General features: G+C 41.9%; 1 protein-coding gene across 1 annotated transcript in view; it reads right to left on the minus strand.

Moving 5' to 3' along the window:
• DNAJC3 (DnaJ heat shock protein family (Hsp40) member C3) overlaps nucleotides 1–10,656 on the minus strand; it is an 84,455-nt gene extending 73,799 nt beyond the window's left edge. Inside the window, exon 1 of the mRNA XM_066234168.1 lies at nucleotides 10,428–10,656. Coding sequence (XP_066090265.1) covers nucleotides 10,428–10,509 — 82 coding nt within the window. The 5' untranslated portion in view covers nucleotides 10,510–10,656. The remainder of the gene's footprint in view (nucleotides 1–10,427) is intronic.
• Nucleotides 10,657–20,134: the final 9,478 nt, after the last annotated feature.

Genomic DNA, 20,134 nt, shown 5'->3' on the forward strand with positions numbered 1-20,134 from the left:
TAAAAAGAAGAACAGGGCCATCAGAAAAACAAATGTTATAAAAACTAAAAACTCTCAAAACATAAAAAGGACAGGATTGAATTAGTGGACAAAATCACAGCCAAGCACCCTCCCAGGGAAAGCAGCCTGTGGAGGTGGTTACAATTCTTTAATTACTCCAACTTTGATAAAGGAAAAGGAAGGGACTCAGGGAAAGTCCCAGCTCCCAGCTTGGCCATCAGCCTTCTCCCACAATCCAAATAGACTGGCATTGAGCAATTCTGAAATACAAAGATGATAATGAAATCAATCTTTAAAACCTAACACCAAATAAGAAAATTAAGAGTAAAATAGTAGTGCAAATATTTAAAAAATTTAAAATGAATAAAATTGACATTTTTACAGATTCAAAAGGATGCACCATTCATTAAAAAATAAGTAAATAAATATAAACAGCACCCAGCAGGCTGTCAGCCACCTCCTTACAGTGCCCTCAGATGAGATCACCCTTGCAGATGTGCCAGAACTACCACGAGGACTTGGAGATCAAGCCCTGGCTCAACCTGGAGCTCTTTGCCTCTTTACAGCTACCTGCCCATGTCTTACTACTTTGATCCTGATGATGTGGCTTTGAAGAATTTTGTCAAATAATATATTTTATTCACCAATCTCCTGAGAAAAGGCAATATGCTGAGAAATTAATGAATCTGCAGAATCAGTGAGGAGGCCAAATCCTAACTTCTTCAGGATATTAAGAAACCAACCCATGATGACAGGGAGGGCTGGCTAAATGCAATAAAGTGTGTGTTACACTTGGAAAAAAGTATAATTCAGTCACCACTGGAACTATACAAACTGGCCACTGACAAAAATTCATTACCTACCTAAATGAGCAGGTATAATCTATCAAAGAATCAGGTAACCACACAACCAACTCATGTGTCTGGGAAGCCCAGAATCTGACATGGCAGACTATCTAACAAGTAGTCTGGGAGACAGTGACAAGCTAAGCCTTAGGCTGGCTTCCTGCAGCCATGGAATAGACTTGCCTAGTCACCAAGGTAGAGGATCCATGTTGGGGTGACTTTTATCTTTTCTGTAAGTTGTACCAAAACATCCACTTAAGTTCTTTCATTTGTACCATGTCTTCAAATAAGTAATTTGGTAACATGTCAAAAAAAAAAAAAAAAAGCTATGTCATACTGTCACCCCCAAGATTAAGTTACTCTTCAAACTAAACTTTTCTTGCCTTCTAGGATTAAAAGTTATCCAGCATTTCTCTGCCCCTTTTGAATAAAACTCAGATCTTTATTGCATTACAATTTTATCCAATATAATTTCCATTTAATAAAATGATAAGGGCCCTGGCCAGTTGGCTCAGCAGTAGAGTGTTGGCCCAGTGTGTGGAAATCCCGGGTTCGATTTCCGGCCAGGGCACACAGGAGAGGCACCCATCTGCTTCTCCACCTTTCCCCCTCCCCTTCCTCTCTATCTCTCTCTTCCCCTCCTGCAGCCAAGACTCCATGGGAGCAAAGTTGGCCTGGGCTCTGAGGATGGCTCCATGGCCTCTGCCTCAGGGACTAAAATGGTTCCAGTTTCAGTAGAGCAGCACCCCAGATGGGCCGAGCATCGCTCCCTGATGGGCATGCCAGGTGGATCCTGGTCAGCGCATGAGGGATTCTATCTGCTGCCACCCACTTCTCACTTCAGAAAAATACTAAATACATACATACATACATAAAGTGATAAGTAAATACCACCTCCTCTATGAAAAATTTATATGGCTCACCCTAATCATTGGACAGAATTAATTATTATCCCTTTTGTATACCTTGGTCACCTTACCATAAAAGAACCTGTCACAGTGTAAAGGTTGATTGTGTAGACCCCTGTGCCTAATTGGGATGCTCCCTCACTTTCTTCCTCTGAATCCAGCCCCCACATTGCTTACAAAGCAGTCCTTTCAAAATACACTCCTAATAAAAATTCTTCGGTATCTTCACATCACTGGCTAGATTCAAACTAAACCCTTCAGATCTAAAGGCAAACAAGACCCTTCATGATCAGATCCAGGATGTAGGTCCAGCCTTACCATCCCTCATTCCCCACCTCTTACTTCATACTCCTACAGCATAATGAACTGGATAGACTGCCCTGAACATACTACGTGCTCACGCCACAGACCTTAGCACTTGCTGCTTCATGAGAAGACCTTCCCCACTTACCCACCTGGAAAATTTCTACCTCTCCACAAGGATTCTGCCCTCAAATGCTGACTCCTTTATGAAACCTTCCCAAACCACTTTAGTGAGGTGGTGGGGAAAAGACCATTCTATATTCCTACTATACATTGTATCCTCGCAATCATAAGTAATTGACTTCACTTTGTAATTCTATTGTTTCAATACATTGACCTTCAGTCTGTCTGTCACTTACAATGGCCCAACCCCTCAACCCTCAGACCAAAGCAAGTCTGAGAATCTAGTCTTTCTTCTTTACATCAATCACCCAGTTCAGTATCTTGAACAAAGTGCACTCAATATTTAATGAATGAATGTAACTGTGAGGTCGGTTGGCAATGGGGAAAGGTCACATGTGGAACCAGGCCCGGGAACTTTGGCTGGAACCTCCCACACCCATGCACGCCAAAAGAAACTTCCCAGGAGCCCTCTGAAAAAGAATGACTGTCAGCCAGCCAATGAAATTTCACCACATCATATCAACCCAACCACCCTCCCAATGGTATAAATTACCCCAAACAGGGGAGGCGGCACGACTTCTCTGGCCCATTTCACAGACCAGAGAACTTTGCCCGAGATGCACTCTGAATCAAGTTTTTGTTATTCCACACTTGGTAAATACACCCTTCTTTCTTGGGGGGGGGGGGGCATTCCTTACATTTGGTGCCGAAACCTGGGAGGAGTTTGAAGTCTGCAAGAGACCGCTCCTCTCCCTTCCCTTCCGAGGAAGAACCAGGACCTCTGACCTCCCACCCACTTCGGCACGTGGTGCATTAAGTCCCCTGCATCCAGCCTCCCCTCAGTTCTTTCTGCCAAGACTCCCTGTCCGTAATTGCAGCTGCGTCAGGGACCTCGTATCCGATCTGAGTGCGTGTGTGCCCGTGGAGACGTCCCAGACACTCCCACTCTACCTAACCAGCCAGTGACCAGAGCTTGAGTTGCTCGGTACAGCAATTTGTGTTTTCTGTCTTAGATATTTTTCATCAAACCCCTCCCAAGATGTCTACCAAGAGGAAATTGTCTTTGCAAATATTAAACCAGTTGTACTGGTAATGCAGTGTTTTACTTAAACCTGATGAATGTAAAAATAAGAAACAAAATGGTATAGAGATGATACAAATAGCATAAAATGAACGAAGGAAATTATGATATATAACAATAATGAAAGAAAATTATGATAAAATATGACTTAAAGATTTTTATAACATCATTTCACAGTACTGTACCTATAGCCTACTCAACTTACGACCAAATCGTGTTACGGCCAAATCATGTTATGACCGGTCTGTCAGAACCAGTCATGGTCGTAAGTTGAGCTCTAGCTGTAATAGGATTCCTTCTCCAAGGAATTTCAACTTGGAAAATAAGTTCAGAAGAGTCCATCACAAAAACAGCTCAAATAGTCAACTTTACTCATCCATTTAAAAATCATTTATTGCCCAGGTACTACATGTCAACAAATGTCAGGTACAGACACAAGAGGTCCTTCCATAAAGTTCACATTCTAGAGGGGACAGACAAGAAAAAACAAGTGAGATAATTCAGACACTGTTTAAGTTTTATGAAGAAAATACAAAAAGGTAAAGGGAAAGTATTAACTGAAGGAGTGGTTTTTGGGGGTATTTTTTTAAATAGTTCAAGGCAGGCTTTTTTGAAACATAAATGCTCATTTGAAGCTCTCAGAGAACTTTCCAGGCTGTGGGAATAACAAGAATAAAGACCCTCAATCAGAAATGAGCTTGACATTTGAAAGTAAAAGAAATTGATATGGTAGGAGCCTGGTGATGAAGGGGAAGATTAAGATGACAAGAGACATAAGTAAACAGGACTCAGATATGTAAGACTGCCATGTTGGATGGAGACATGAAAGCAAGAACAAAAGATGAAGAAACAGAGATAGAGACTGCCAACAAGCCTTTAAATTTCTGCTGTTCAGAGAAGCAAAGATACAGTTCAGCAGTGGAAGGGGCACATGACATCAAAGAACAGTTTACGATGGACACAGCACAGCACGTTGGAGTGCTGATGTCAATGATCCAACAGAGGGAGAAAGTGATGACATAGAGAAACATCATTGTAGGAGCAAAATTACAAAAGATGAGAGGAAATAAAATCCAAAGCACAGAAATTAAATTTTGCCAGGAACAGCCTGACCAGGCGGTAGTGCAGTGGATAGAGAGTCGGACTGGGATGTGGAGGACCCGGGTTCGAGACCCCAAGGTCACCAGCTTGAGCGTGGGCTCATCTGGTTTGAGCAAAGCTCACCAGCTTGGACTCAAGGTCACTGGCTTGAGCAAGGGGTCACTCAGTCTGCTGAAGCCTCGTGGTCAAGGCACACATGAGAAAGCAATCAATGAACAACTAAGGTGTCTCAACGAAAAACTAATGATTGATGCATCTCATCTCTCTCCATTCCTGTCTATCCCTCTCTCTGTAAAAAAAAAAAAAAAGAAAGAAAAAAATTGCCAGGAATAGAGATGGTTTTTCATTTTAATACAAGAAAAGTAGCAGAGTACGTACAGATACAGGTAGGCTAGTGAATTTAGTGACAGCAAACTGCTCTATGATATCTTTCATTTTCTCAATAAAGACAGTCTAAAGAATGAGGTAAAGAAAGAAAGGACAAGGGTAGTAAGTTGGAGATTTAAGAAAAGACAAAAGGTTTAAAATACTGGTATTCAAGACAGACATACTAGGGAAATGTAGGAATGTTGGCAGTATTGAGTGTAATGAGAACATTTGGCAAGGTTATGTCCATTTTTCTCCACCCAAGTTCACCTTTGAGGTACAACAAACCAGTTGGTGGCCAAGCTGGATTTAGTCGGTATTAAATTTTGCCAAGTGAGTAAAACAAAATGCATACAGAGGCAGGAAATTAAAGGGTGTTTGCAATGTATGAACTACAAGATGAACCACTAAATCTAAACTGAGAAAGGACAAAAGGACACGGATACTTCACAAAGTATGTCTTATATCCCCAAGTGACCTATTAACTCAACAACAAAAACATGAATTCAATACTATGTATACCTCACCAAAGTGTACTACAGCCTCTGCTGTCTGATTAAATGAGTATTCCTCATATTTCAGAACTCCAAATGATATAAACTCATCAGATTTTTAAAAAGGGGGGGGGCAGTCCTGGCTGGAGACACAATTGATTAGACCATTGTCCCTAGTGTACAGAGGTTGCCAGTTTGATGTTCCTGTCTCTTTCTCTCACTCTCTTCTCCCTTCCTCTCTCTCCACCCCTCCCCCTCTCCTTCCTCTCTGTCTCGCTCTTCCTCTCCCGCAGGAAGGCTCCACTGGAGCAAAGTTGGCCCGGGCGCTGAGAATGGCTCTATGGCCTCTGCCTCAGGCGCTAGAATGGCTCTGGTTGCAACAGAGCGGAGTCCCAGATGGGCAGAGCATCGCCCCCGGTGGGCATGCCAGGTGGATCCAGGTTGGGCGCATGCTGGAGTCTGTCTGGCTGCCTCCCCGTTTCCAACTTCAGAAAAATAAAAAAAAATAAAAAAAGAAAAACATTTAAAAAAATAGCTTTCTAAATATTTCCAAAGAGCTCTGGCCAGGTAGTTCAGTTGGTTGGTTAGAGCACCGCCACTATAAGCCAAGGTTGCAGGTTCGATCCCTGGTCAGAGTGGACATACAAGAATCAAACAATAATTGCATAAATTAGTAGAATCAATTTAAAAAAATAATAAGATAAAAATAAATCTACAGTTGAAATGTTTTCTTTCTAAAGAGCAGCTAACTGGGTTCCCATATTTCCACATAAACAAAGATTAATTGCTAGAATTAATCAAAGGAAAAGCATGGCAATAGAAAGTTACCTTAACCACAATTAATTCACCCATATGGGAAAATAAAGCCTAATCACTAAGGGGCATTCTCTATTAGAACAACTCTTCCTGACCCACAGAATTAAAACTACTGCATTTCCAGGCACTGGCTCATCCAGGCTAACTAGTCAAGTGAATGGGAACTTTGACACTACTTCTAACTACTGCATATATTATTAAAATAATTTAAAACAATTCTAGAAGTTATCTGACCCTCTACTAGAATACTTAGTTTATAAATTACCAAAAGTCATTCACTATTATACTTATTCTTTCTGTATTTAAATAATGTCAAGAAAATGCTAGAACAGACAAAACATACTTTTAGTAAGTTGTTGGGGACCGAAAAGCCAACAAGGTTTATGCAGTTTAGATTTTTGGGGGACAGAGGTGTGGGGAACTGGCAGTAAGCAGAGAGTCTGCCCAACCCCCCACCTCACTTGTTCTGTGAAGTTGCTAAGGCTGTTAAGCTGTGGTGCTAGATTGTTTATACTCATCCTACCCCCCATGGTCCCCGGAAGACTGGAGGCAAGTTTCTTCTATCCTTTGTTTTGTGTAAAGTTAAGATGTTATGTATTGTGGGGGTTTTCTGCACATGGTAAAATTCTTGTGTTGCCTTGGAAATACGATCAGAGATCTCACTGATTTGCTAATGGCCCACTTTGCCCTATAAATAAAGCAAGAAGTGGTCATGGAGCAAGCTCTGTTCTTGCCAACAGCAATTGCAAAGCCCTCCCGAGCCCTTCCTTTTACTTTAAGCCTATTTTCTTAATTCTGCACAGTTCCCACTCAGGACCTGGAATTAGTAGCCGTGCTGGTTTGCGGCAGTAATATTCATATAAAAATCACTATCATCTTTCATAGTTATATATTTTAAACTATTATTTTCCTTATGGCCAAATACATGAATTAGTGAGTTCAGTGAAATAAAGAAAAACTGAGTCCAAGTAATATGTTAAGAAAGAAAAAGATGCCTGACCAGGTGGTGGCACAGTAGATAGAGCAACAGTCTGGGATGCTGAGGACTCAGGTTCAAAACCCCGAGGTCGCTGACTCAAGTGTGGGCTCACCAGTTTGAGCACAGGGCCACTGGCTTGAAGCCCAAAAGTCACTGGCTTGAGCAAGGGGTCACTGGCTCAGCTGGAGCCTCCCCCGGCCCCCAGGCAAGGCACAAATGAGAAAGCAATCCATGAACTGAGGTGCCACAAGGAAGAATTAATGCTCATCTCTCTCCCTTCTTGTCTGTCTGTCCGTCCCTACCTGTCCTCCCCAGCTCTTTAAAAGATAAAGAAAGAAATAAAAGGCCTGGTTCCCAGGCTGTGTTCCTACTCAAGGCATCAAATTGAACAAACCATTAGCAAAGAATTAAACTCACTTCCTTATCTGCAACATGAGAATACTAAAGTAATCTATTAAAGTTTTCTTTCTGCTCCAAAAATTCTATTCCTTGTGTAGTGCTTTGGACTTTTCCCTTTTTCGAAGTTCTTTTAGAAGGGAGTATTAAAACTTTCAATTCATAAACCTATTACATATTTCTTTTTCTGGGTTACAATTAACAGAAAAGCCTAGAAAAAAAGATATTTTTAAATGAGTAAAAAACAAAGCCAACTAAGCTAATTACTGGTGATTACTGTGCAACTCTTTGTTTCACATTCCCTCTCCCCAAACTCATTCTACTTTATTTCTTCTTTCTCCAAGCCGCAGGCCTACTAGTGGAATCATGCAGACCTGAATTTCTCCAGGAGGACTTTGAGGTTACTGAACTCAGACACAAAATTTATTTGGGAAAATAGGAGCTAACAGTTTGCTAATCCAAATCAGAGATTCTTATCTTTAGAGTGCCACCACCAAACTCAGTGCATAGTACTATAGCACTTAGCAGACACCTAATTAAACTCCTCGATATAACTTATTACACCAGTAATTTTCATCAGGGATTTCTTTTTAGAAATGCAAAATTTCAGTTACCACCCAGTCCTCCTAAATTCCAGAAACCCTGGGAGTGGGAACCTAAACTCTGTTTTGTTTTTAATTGTTTTTTTTTTTTTCTTAAGAGAGAAAGAGGAAGGGATAGAGATGAGAAGCATCAACTCATAGTTGCACTCAAGCCTGCGACCTCAGGGATTCAAACCTGGGTCCCCAGCATCTGAGGTCAGTGCTCTAACCACTGCACCACCACCTGATCAGGTATGAACTCTTGTTTTAAAACGCCTTCCTGGGTGCACACTCAGGTATTCTACTAAACACGCTAGGAAATCACCTTCCTGTTCATTACTGCTGGTAGCAAACAGGCAAAATATTCTGATTGTTCTCAGCTGCCATCACTTACAGAAAATTGGGGTCCACATGATGCTATTAATCACTTTTCTCTCCAGCCTGTACCCAGATAAAATTTAGTCAAATAACGAGTTCAACTTAAGGATCATAGAGTTACCAGGTAGGTATGTGACCTTATATGTGTTAATTTAACTCGGAGCCTCAATTCCCTAATCTGTAAAGTAGGAAAAATTTAAATATCACACACTTCCGTGAATAAGAGCTCTCTACACAAAGGTGCTGTGCACACAGCAGACCTTCAATAAATTTAAGTCTTTTTCCTTTCTATCCTACTATTTGTACCAAGTCCCCGCTACTTTCTACAGGCAATGCTCCTAAACAAGATAGCACTCTGGCAATAACTTTTGAGAAATGCCACTAATGCCTCCTATATAGTAAAGCTCTCCAATAAGGTTTTTTTCTTAAGGAAAATATCGCAGATGGAAATGAAGTGTTTAGAGTCCTACAGAATCCTATACAGAACAGCAATTCTAAAAGGGTAAACCAAAAGCTAGTGGGAAAAGCAAATCATACAAAAGTGTGCACCTTTGCACCTTAAAATGATTGGCATTAAACATAAAATAAACAAGTTTCTCTTAAGTAGCCAAAGCAAATCATTAATGGCAACTGGATGTAAATGCTACATTTGGAGAGGAGAGGGTTAGCATTAGAAAATTCAAGAGAACTGGAATATATGACCCATATAAATGTGGTTCAGGCATTACAATTCAAATTCCCTAGATTTTCTGGGGCAGCCTCACTGTCAAATTCTCTGTCCCAATGTTGTCCTGATACATGTCCTGATTTTTGGTTCAAATATATATATATATATATATATATATATATATATATATATATATAGAGAGAGAGAGAGAGAGAGAGAGAGAGAGAAAGAGAGAGACACACACACACACACACACACACACACTAGGGAAACCAAAATAGCAATAACAAAAAACCAACCACTTGCCACACATTAGACCTAAAAACTGGAAAGGATTACTTGTCTTTTAAATTTAGACTTTTAAGGGGACTTTACCAGCTTCAGCTCCTCACTCCTTCTGTCTAATATTAAATCTCATATTAAAATGTTATGTTTTTTCTCTTTACTAACCCTTTTCATGGGGATGAAAACAGATCAGGGCATTTGATATGATGTTATACTCAACTATTTCGCACAGTAACCAAGCTAGGAGCATTAGTTCAACTGGCACTTTCAGCTTTAAACTCTTACTCCTCCCGCTGATCCCTCAAGATGGGACAGCCCTCGGTATTTGCTATTCAGTTAAGAGGAGCCAACAATCCAATCTGTAGAGCTTTTAAGTGAAACTGAATCATTCATACCTTTTTAAGGGGACTTTTTTCCCCCTAGAAAACTAGGAAAAGGAGAGCCGGTCCTAATTTGAATGGCACTGTGCTACTTGTAAAACCACAAGCCTTGCCCTCCGGGAGCTTGAATTCCAACACCAGCTCCTTTGAACGCACCAACCTAACAACTTCTATACAAGACAGGGTACCATAAAGCGATGGTTACACACTTTTCACAGTCAACACTGTCCCCTTCACTTCCCTCAGTGGGACGCTTCCTCCCGCCACCCCCGGAACTCCAAAGCGAAAGGAACCACCCCTCTGGCTACCTTCGCCGCCTCGTGCCAGCACCACTGACCAAGTGTCCCCAGTCGCCAAAGAGGGTCCCAAGCGAGGACGGACCCGAGGGCTGCTCAAGTCTCCGCGTCCCGGGACGTTCGCGACGTCGCTGCCCGGTGCCCCGCTCTCCCCGGACCCGTTCGGCCCGGCTTCACACTCCAAATGCCCCGTTCCAGCCCCGTGCCCGCTGGTCCCAGCACTTCTTCCCAGACAAACCCGGAACCGGGCGCCAGCCCCAACCCAGGGGCGGGTCCGGGCCGGGGCCTGGGCCCAGGCCGAGCCGCGGAGTCCCGGTCTCGCCCACCGTCCCGGCCGCCCCGAAACTCCAGCACAGGAGCTGGCGAGGAAGTGCCGGGGGACCTGACCCCAGAGCCCGCTCCTCTCGCCAGGGCAGGGCAAAACTTACCTTCATACTGCAGGTCCACTAGGACAAGCAGGAAGGGGAACACCGAGCCCAATCGGCTGGTCACAGAACCGGGGGCCACCATGCCGAGGGCGCGCTGGTGAGAAGAAACTAGAGTGCGGGGCCCACCAACCCCGCCGCCGCTCAGGTTGCAGCTGCACCCGCCCGCCGTCGCAACGCGCTCAGGCCTAAGCAGCAGCTGGCACCCACCGGAGGATGGCAGCGGTGGGCGGGGCCCGAGCGACGATACGCCCCAAGCGCAGCAGCCGTCCAATCGCCTTCTTCCTAGCCACTCTTCTACTGGACTCGCCGGGGTCGTGGTTTGCGCGGATAGGCTGCGGAGGCCATCGCCCCGCCCCGTCTCTGATAGGCTAACGTGGAAGCACAAGACTAGACTGCGTCCGCCTGTCGCGGAGCTGTCAAGGAGTTCCAAACTGCCGTGGCCCTCCGGAGGGAGGCAGCCGAGGCCGCATGCGCAGGCTGCGAAAGCCTCTGGGGGTCGGTCTCCGTGAGCTAGGTTAGCCAAGAGGAGGACGTCAGCAATTCGAGGTTTTCCGGTGTGTTGCTTGGTGAGAAAGGTAAAGCCGCGGCGTCCGGAATGAGAAGGCGAAACCTCGCTTTAAAGGGCCTAGAATTGAGGTCTCAGAATGGACTGGTAAACACGAGGAGTCACAGAACCTGCTACTTCCCGCTGCACGTCTCGGGCGGGGGTGGGGGACAGTGAGGGGACAAATACTGAGTGAACCGAAAAGCTCTAGAAACGGTCAGGAAAAGCTGGGTGAGTTGATGGAGGCCGAAACATTTCAGGGACAAGCCGAGAGAAGTACATTAGTGACCTAAAGCACTAAATAAGAATGGCTTGGAAGTTTGGGAACCCTCCACCCAGATTGTCCAGCGGGCCAGTGGGTACAAAAAAAAAAAAAAGAGAAGAATCCTGGAAGATCTGTGAAGAGGAAGCCAGGGAGCCTCAGCAGCTAAGAGAGCAAGGGGTTATAAGAAAAAGAAAAAAAAAACTGTTAAAAGGGATCTTGAACCTTGTGCTCATCAGAAGAGACTCTCTATACAAAAGAGATAAGAACCTACACGAGATAAAGTTCAAGTTACTTAATTTGGCATGATGTTGGTTCACAGCCCACTGCTCTGGCGTCTCCTCCACACGCACTATATACCAGTGGTGTTTTACGTGAAGTAAAGCAGTAATGTTTTTCTGTGTTAAGCATTGTCCAGTGCAAACATTACCAATGGGTATGCATTTGGTACCTTGGTACTACTTCACACTTTAGAAGTACTCGTTAATTATAAATAACAGTGAATTCATCATTTTCTGGAGCTACACTAAGAAAAGTAAAAGCAGAAAGTCTTCTATTCCAAAGAGAACTAGTGCAAAGGAAATAGTTTCGAGGAAAACAACAACAAATCCTTGTTTAGTTGTGATGGAAAGCAGTATAATGTGAAATGGAGAGGTTCAGATCCAAGAAATGTAATCCTATATCATGGTTATCTTTATTATATGGGGCTTAAGTGTCTGTTTGTCACCGATAGCTTATTGGTTGCTTGCATAACTGTACTAGCCAATGGGGTGAAGTTGCCATGGCATTCAAATAGTCCCGCCTTCTGGCATGCCACCTCACAAATTGAGGTTAAAGACTGGAGCAATTATTATGCTGTTAAGAAATCTTAACACCAGAAGGGGTCTTTGCAATGGTACAAGACTAGAGTGTTCTCCAATTGAAAAATGTCATAATAGTTAAGTCTTTGACTGGCTCCTCTAAAGGTGAAATACATGTCATTCCAATAATTGATTTGGCTCCATCTCAAACAGGGTTGCCATTTCAATTGAGACTTAGACAATTTCCTGTAAAACTTGCCTTTGCTATGACCATCAATAAGTCTCAGGGCCAAACACTTAAGCATGTTAGCATTTTTTTTTTACCTGAGCCTGCATTTGGACACGGTCAACTTTATGTTGCCTGTTCAAGAGTTCGTGAAAGAACAGACGTAAAATTAAAAATACTTGATGGTCCTCTGCAAGGCGAGCTTAAAAATGATGGAAAGATCTACACAAGAAATGTTGTGTACAAAGAGATCTTTGACATGTGAATTAACATTTTATTATTTAAATCACCTTTATTTATTGGGCTAGCAGTGGCTCTTAAGAAATATACTGCCAATGGAGTGGTTTCCTTCATTGCACTCTAAGCAATTAAGCAAGTAGAAGGGGGAAACCCCGTGGGGCAGTAAGCAAAGGGGCGTCCTCACCGTCTGCCCTGGGTAATTCAGTTTGAATTAGCAGACACCTTTGCACAAATCATTTTAATTACAATTTATACTATCTAGAACAGTGGTCATTTCGTATGACCGCCGGGCTTTCTAGTTATCTAAATAACCATCTGTAAAGTGGTAATGATCCTGACTTCCTCAGTTTTGTTTTGAGGTCTTACGAAGTGTAAAGATTCTTGTACATTATAAGGTGTTATACAGATGTTACTCATCCTTCTAACAGCAGAATAATGAAGAAATTTGTCTCTGGAAATTCCTTGAGTGTTTGTTTTGCTTTGATTTGCACTTTTCCTTTTGACATCACTGTGGTGCTAGTGACAAAAATGGCAGATATTTTAATGTCCACAAGTAATTAGTAAAGACATCATCTAAATGATGTACCATGTTCAAGACAGCCAACAAAATGTTGAATATAGTGAGGAAAGAGTTTGTAAACAAGTGAAACTAGACCATGAATCATCACCAGAATGCTGCCTGTGATTCTGGTTTTAAGAATAAAAGCAGGGCCTGACCAGGTGGTGGCACAGTGGTAGAGTGTTGGCCTGAGATGCTGAGGACAGTTTCAAAACCTCGAGGGTGCTGGATTAAATGAGGGCTCACCAGCTTGAGTGTGGGGTCATAGACATAACCCTATGGTTGCTGGCTTGAGCCCAAAGGTCACTGACTTGAAGCCCAAGGTCGCTGGCTTGAGCCCAAGGTTGCTGACTTGAGCAAGGGGTCACTGACTTGGCTGGAGCCCCCTGGTCAAGGGACGTATGAGAAAGCAATCGATAACTAAAAGTGCCACAACCATGAATTGATGCTTATCATCTCTCTCCCTTCCTGTGAGGCTGTGACTAGGGAGCTCAGTTGGTTAGAGCATCTTCCCCATATGCCAAGGTTGTGGGCTCAATCCCTGGTCAGGAAACACAAGAATCAACTAATGAACACATAAATAAGTGGAACAACAAATCAGTGTACCTCTCACTCTCTCTTTCTAAAAAATAAAAGTTCTAAGAATAAAAATTAGGCTACTAAAAGGAGGTTTTAATTTTTTTTTAATTAAGTAGAGGTGGGGAGGCAGGGAGACAGAGAGACAGACTCCCACATGCACCCTGGCCCAGATCCACCTGGCAAGCCCCCTACAGGGTGATGTTCTGACTATCTGGGGCCACTGCTTCGTTACTTGGCAACCAAGCTATTTCAATGCCTTAGGCAAGGCCATGGAACCATCTTCAGAGTCTGGGGCCAAATTGCTTGAACCATTTGACCCATGGCTGCAGGAGAGGAGGGGAGAGAGAGAGAGAGAGAGAGAGAGAGAGAGAGAGAGAGAGAGAGAGAAGGAGGAGGGATGGAGAAGTAGATGGTCGCTTTTCCTGTGTACCCTGACCAGAAGTGAAACCCGGGACATTCACACACTGGACCAATGCCCTACCACTGAGGTAACTGGACAGGGTAAATGTATTTTTTTAAACATAGAAATCAGAGGGTTTTAAGCAGAAGTCTGACATTATTGGATTTAGATCAGTCTAGCTCTGGCCCAGTAGCTGAGTTGGTTAGTGTCATTCTGATACACCAAGTTTGCAGGTTTGATCCCTGGTCAGGGCACATACAAGAATCAATCAGTGAATGCACAAATAAGTAGAACAACAAACTGATGTGTTTCTCTCTCTCTCTCTCTCTCTCTCTCTATCTATCTATCTTTATGTCCCCCTACAATCTTTATTTTTTAAAAAATAAGAAATCACTCTGGCTATTACATGAAAAATATATTATAGAGGGATGAGCAGTGTGCCCAGACAGGAGGCTACTGCAGTAGGCCAGGTTAAAGATGATGGTAGCTTGAACTATGATGGTAACTACAGATATGAAAATGGAGAGAAGCAAACAAATGTGAGATGTATTTTGGTGCTAATAAATACAATAGATGGGAGTAGGACCAAGTTAGTCATCAGGTTACCTTCATTAAGTGAATTACTCTTTAATTGCAACACAGAAGTATAGCCTAAAATATTTGTGATAGCTGTTTAGGCTCTGGAAAGACCAACAGGCAAAAAGACGTAAAATATCAAAGTTTCACTTTTGAGCCTTTATTACAAATTCATATAATAGTATGGAAACTAAAAAGAAAAACAAATAAGCAAACAAAAGGACCAATGGTGGGATTCAGTCGGTTCACACCAGTTCAGCAGAACCAATGCCTAATCTTCTGTTGAGTTTGGTGAACCAATTGTTAAAATGGCACTTGTAATCAGGGTTTTCTCTAAGGTGGATGCCTGGGATGCCACCCAGTGTGGAAATCACAAATATATGTTCCTTCTTCCTTTTTTAACATTCATCTGCAAAACATTGTATTCTGAGTGCCCTTGGTAATGTTCATCTGTCCACAAGTGAAAAAAAATTGACATAACTATGCTTGTAATATTTATTCATTTCATAAAATTCATTATACTTCTGATGAAATACTACATTTTAATTCCCTCGCATTTGTTACATCAGTAAACAAACATATGATATAAAGAGAAAAAGTGCCAAACAACCAGGGGGTGCAAACTTGTATTGTTTTTGGTCAGGTATTATTTTTTTATTAATACTTTAAAACTTTTTATAACATCTAGTTTTGTGTACCTCTTTTATTCTTATTTAAGTATTAAATTCATTAAATAATGAACTATCTTTCAGCATATTAACTTTTTTATACTTGAAACGGTCATTAGGCAGAGAACAGTTGTCAAATTATTTGAATCCCACCACTGAAAAGGACTTGACAGGAGCCTAAGCCGAGATAAATATTTCTATGGACTAGAAACGGGGGGGGGGGGGGGGGGGGGGGGGGGGGGTGGCCACAAAGTCATGTGAAAGTAGAAGCCGCAGGGAAATGAACCTGTGTTTTATATCTAGAGAGGGACCAAAAGTAATGTGGAGACATTCTCCTGTTTTTGCTGCTTGAAACCAACAGTGGCAGCTCTATTATGACTGCTTGTTTACATGGAATTGTAGAAACCTAGGAATATGGAATCAGTCTGCTTCTTACTGGTTCAGCACTATGTAAAGCCAGGAGCCACCATTGTGGCCATTCACATGCAGGTTCGCATTGGATTCGGACAGTTGGTAAAGAAACAACAGAGCCACAAACTGGTGGGCCATAGTCTTTAATCCTAGTTTGCACCCGGCGGGCAAGTAAAAATACACACTGGGCTCCAAAACCCACTCACATTCAGTGCTCACAAAGCTACTGACTTAACCGAGTTTCCTAGAATCAAAGGTTTCTAGCTCACCAGACTTATTCACCTCTGTTCCCCATCTCCTTCCTTCTCCCTGCACAAACTGCACAAACTGGCCTTTCACTCAACACTCTGCCATCTTGGCTGCTTCTCCTGGCCTACTCCACGTGGCCTCCTTCTGCTCTCTGCTCTGCTCTCTTCTCTAAATGATGATCTCAGGAACCAAGAGAGCAAGCTCCTGTTCTGCCCCTATTTTATAGTGTAGAAATCCAAACCTTTAATCCAATATATAAAATAGGGAAGTCTCTAATACAAAGTCACTTCTCTGAGGCATGATTGGATTGTACCGCCCCACATCAAAAAGGGTGGGAAAGGCTTAATTCCCAAACCAAGCCCCAGGCTACAAGAATTCTCAACACACATTAATATCACTTGGGCAACGGCCTCCTCATGGACAGCGTCATATTTAACAAAGTCAGCATAATATACTTTATCTGCTCAACATACTATCAGCCTGGAACTGCCATTATTAGATGGGAGAGAGTGAACACAGAAGAATGAGTGGAACTGTAGTAAGGTACTGTTGGGCAGATAAAATGTATTATGCTCACTTTGTTAAAAATAGGCGCTGCCCAGGTGAGGCCATTGCCCAGGTGATATTAATGTGTGTTGAGAATTGTTGTAGCCTGAGGCTTGGTTTTGGGATTAAGCCTGTCCCACCCTTTTTGGTGTGAGGTGGTACAATCCTATCATGCCTCAGAGGAGTGACTTTGTATTAGAGACTTCCCTATTATGTATATTGGATTAGGGGTTTGGGTTTCTACACTATAAAATGGAAGCAGAATGGGACTTGGCTCTTGGTTCCTGAGATTATCATTAGAAGAGAGAGCAGAGGAGAGCAGAGAAAGGCCACGTGGAGGAGGCCAGGAGAAGCAGCCAAGATGGTGGAGTGCTGAGTGAGATGTCAGTTTGTGTAGAGTTTGTATCTGGGATAAGGAAGGAGATGGGGAACTGAGGAGAATAAGGCTGGTGAGCTAGAAACCTTTGATTCTAGGAAACTCAGATAAGTCAGTGGCTTTGTGAGCACTGAGTGTGACTGGGTTTTGGAGCCCAGTGTGTATTTTTACTTGCCCGCCGGGTGCAAGCTAGGATTAAAGACTATGGCCCACCAGTTTTTGGCTCCATGGTTTCTTTACCGACTGTCCGAATCCAATGCGAACCTGCATGGGCCAGGCGGCTGCTGTGATAGTGGCCCTGGCCGTGGCTTCTGGCTTTACAGGTACCAAAAAGCTGCAAAATTAATATTGATATTCTAGGAGGAAAGGTCAGGCTTTCCTGTCCCATCCTTCCTTTGGGGAGGGGAGGGAGAAGAATGTAGAAGGTTCTGGCATGCAAGAACAATGGGTCATTTAATTTTAAATCTAAAATAAAGGTTAACCGAGAAACAACTTCTCTTTCAATGGGAGACAGAATTTACATACCACCTTACATTGATTGAAGTTCCTCCCCCTTCCTGGAATCTTGAGAATAACATACCTCTAGGCAAAGTAGGGAAGATAAACCCTGAAAGATTGTAAACATCTTTGATTGTGTTACCTTAAAAGTCTTAATGTTTCTGTGTATCCCCTAAACAAGTGTTGTAAGCTTGTGCCATGATGTCATGCTCTCCCAAGTCCGTGTGTGATCAAGGGTATATAACCAGCCCCTGAGATATATTTGGCACACATGATTTGGGTTTGCAACTGCCCCATGTCATCCATATGTGGCCAGCATATTTAATAAATTTCATCCTTTAATAAAACTCCTTAAAATTCATCTGGACTTGGTGTCTCTACGTAAACCCGTGGAATTGAGGTACAGGTACTTTACAACAGAACAAAAAGAAAAATAATAAGCAAAACCTTCCTGTGGAGAAAACACAGTTAGGCTTGCTTACTGCTTTCCTGATTGGACAAGCACTTCGCACAATTAATGCATGAGCATGTGGCAGAAAGCCATGTGTGTGTCTCTAAGAAAATATATGGGTGCTTTCCCTCATTAGAGATTCTCATAGATTACTCTTCCACCACCATGAAGTGTGGTTACCTGATTCCCTCAGCTGCCACCGTGAGGGGCGGTTTTCCTGATCCCTTGGCCTCCACTGAAAAGAGCAGGTTTTCCTTTGTTTACTCTCTCACCTGTTTCTGCAAGCCTCCAGTAAATGGGAATGTCCGACACTTTCCAGCTCCGCAGTTCCTCTACCATCTGCCCAAATTCAATGCAACCTGCCTGGCCTCAATCACCAGCATTACATTTACTTTTACCTTTTCCTTCAAAATGAACTGGAAAACAAAATTTCAAAACATACTAAGAACTTGAATGCTAAGAAAAAGCAACCACAAACAACTGAACCTGACCTCAAAAGAAAATTAACTTTATAGACCAAGGATGCCTACAGACATAGATAAAGAAATCACTTCCACAAATACAAGAAAGTATGGAACAAAACTGGTATATAAAAATATACTTGTGTTGCCCTGGCCAGATAGCTCAGTTGGTTGGAGTATCATCCCAGTGTACAAAGGTTGCTGATTCTATCTCCAGTCAAAGCACATACAGAAACAAATAGATGTTTCTGTCTCTCTCCCTTCCTCTCTTTTTAAAAAATCAAACAATTTTTGTAAAAGTTTTTTAAATACTTGTATTAATTTCCTAGGGCTGTCATAATAAATTAGCACAAACTGGATGGTTTAAAAGAATAGAAATTTATTTTCTCATAGTTCTGGAAACTAGAAATTCAAAATAAGTTGTTGACAGGGCCATATCCTCTCTCTGACAGCTCTAGGAAAAAGTCCTTTCTTGCTTATTCCCTTATTTCTGGTGGCTTCCAGCAACCCTTGCATTCCTTAGCCTATAGCTTTATCATTCTAACCTCTGCCTCCACCTTTGCATGGCATTCTTCAGTGTGTCTTCTCCTTTGCTTCTTAAATAATTACATCTTCAAAGACTCTATTTCTAAATAAAGTCACATTTTGAGACTGAGTGGACATGAAATTTGGTTTAAGGAGCACTATAATTAATAAATAATCTCAAATTTAAAAAAATAGTCCCTGAAATTAAAAATTAAAAACACACCCTAATACACCACACCCCCACACACACATATACATCTAATAGATGGAGTAAGATTTAGAACACAAAGTGAAAAGATTAATATTAGAAGACACTTAAAAACATATCACTATCAGAAACGCTTAGACTAAGCACACACAAACATCTTAGTAAGGATTGGAAACCCTTAGAAAATATGAGTAAAAATTTTTAAAGTTTTATCTAGCACTTTACCTAAACTGTTCTACATGGAGAGATGATGACCTGCCTAGCAATACAAAACACTTCTTTCAAATGCATGGAACATTTATAAAATCTACCAAATACTATTTCTCACAGGAAGTTTTACAAATTTCTAAGAGTTGTTACACATTTCATCTTCTCTGACCACAATGCAATTAAATTGAAAGTCAATAATAAACATATTTTCAACTTATGCTTAGAAACAGTGTATCTAAATTAATTATATTAAAAGTAAAATCATCATAAAAATTTCAAATAATCCGAAAACTAGATGATAACGAGAATGCTACAATATCATAATTTGTGAAATGCTGCTAAAGCAAGTATTTTGAGTGAAATTCATAGCCTTAAATGCTTTCAGTTTAAAAAAAAAAGGAAAATAAATGATACATTCAGCTCAGGATGCTAGAAACACTACAGAGCAAGAATAAAGAAACAGAAGGAAAAAAATTTCTAAATAAGCAGAAATTATTGTATTTCTCTGGCTGGATAGCTCAGTTGGTTAGAGTGTCATCCTGATACACAGAGGTTGTGGGTTCAATCCCCAGTCAGGGTACATACAGAAACAGATTGATCTTTCTGTCTGTCTGTCTCTCTCCTCCCCTTCTCTCAAATCAATCAATTTTTTAAAAAAGGAATTATTGTATTGAAAGTGGTGAAGAAATGTGAGGAGATCATATTTCTTGTGGAATTGGTTAGGATCCTAGAATCTGAATGAAAGAAGCTGAGATCCCAGACCCTGGATGGAGAAACTGTAGGTGAGGGATGAAAGAACGTCCCTGAGAGAAGAAAATCCAGATTATTCATAGGGATATAAAGGTGCATTCCTTTCCTCTGCCTTGTCTTTATCATCAAATCTTAAATCTTCCATTTTGGAAGAGAGAACATTTTGAA

The sequence above is a fragment of the Saccopteryx bilineata genome, chromosome 6 (genome assembly GCF_036850765.1).
Source record: "Saccopteryx bilineata isolate mSacBil1 chromosome 6, mSacBil1_pri_phased_curated, whole genome shotgun sequence".
Classification (NCBI taxonomy): Eukaryota; Metazoa; Chordata; class Mammalia; order Chiroptera; family Emballonuridae; genus Saccopteryx; species Saccopteryx bilineata.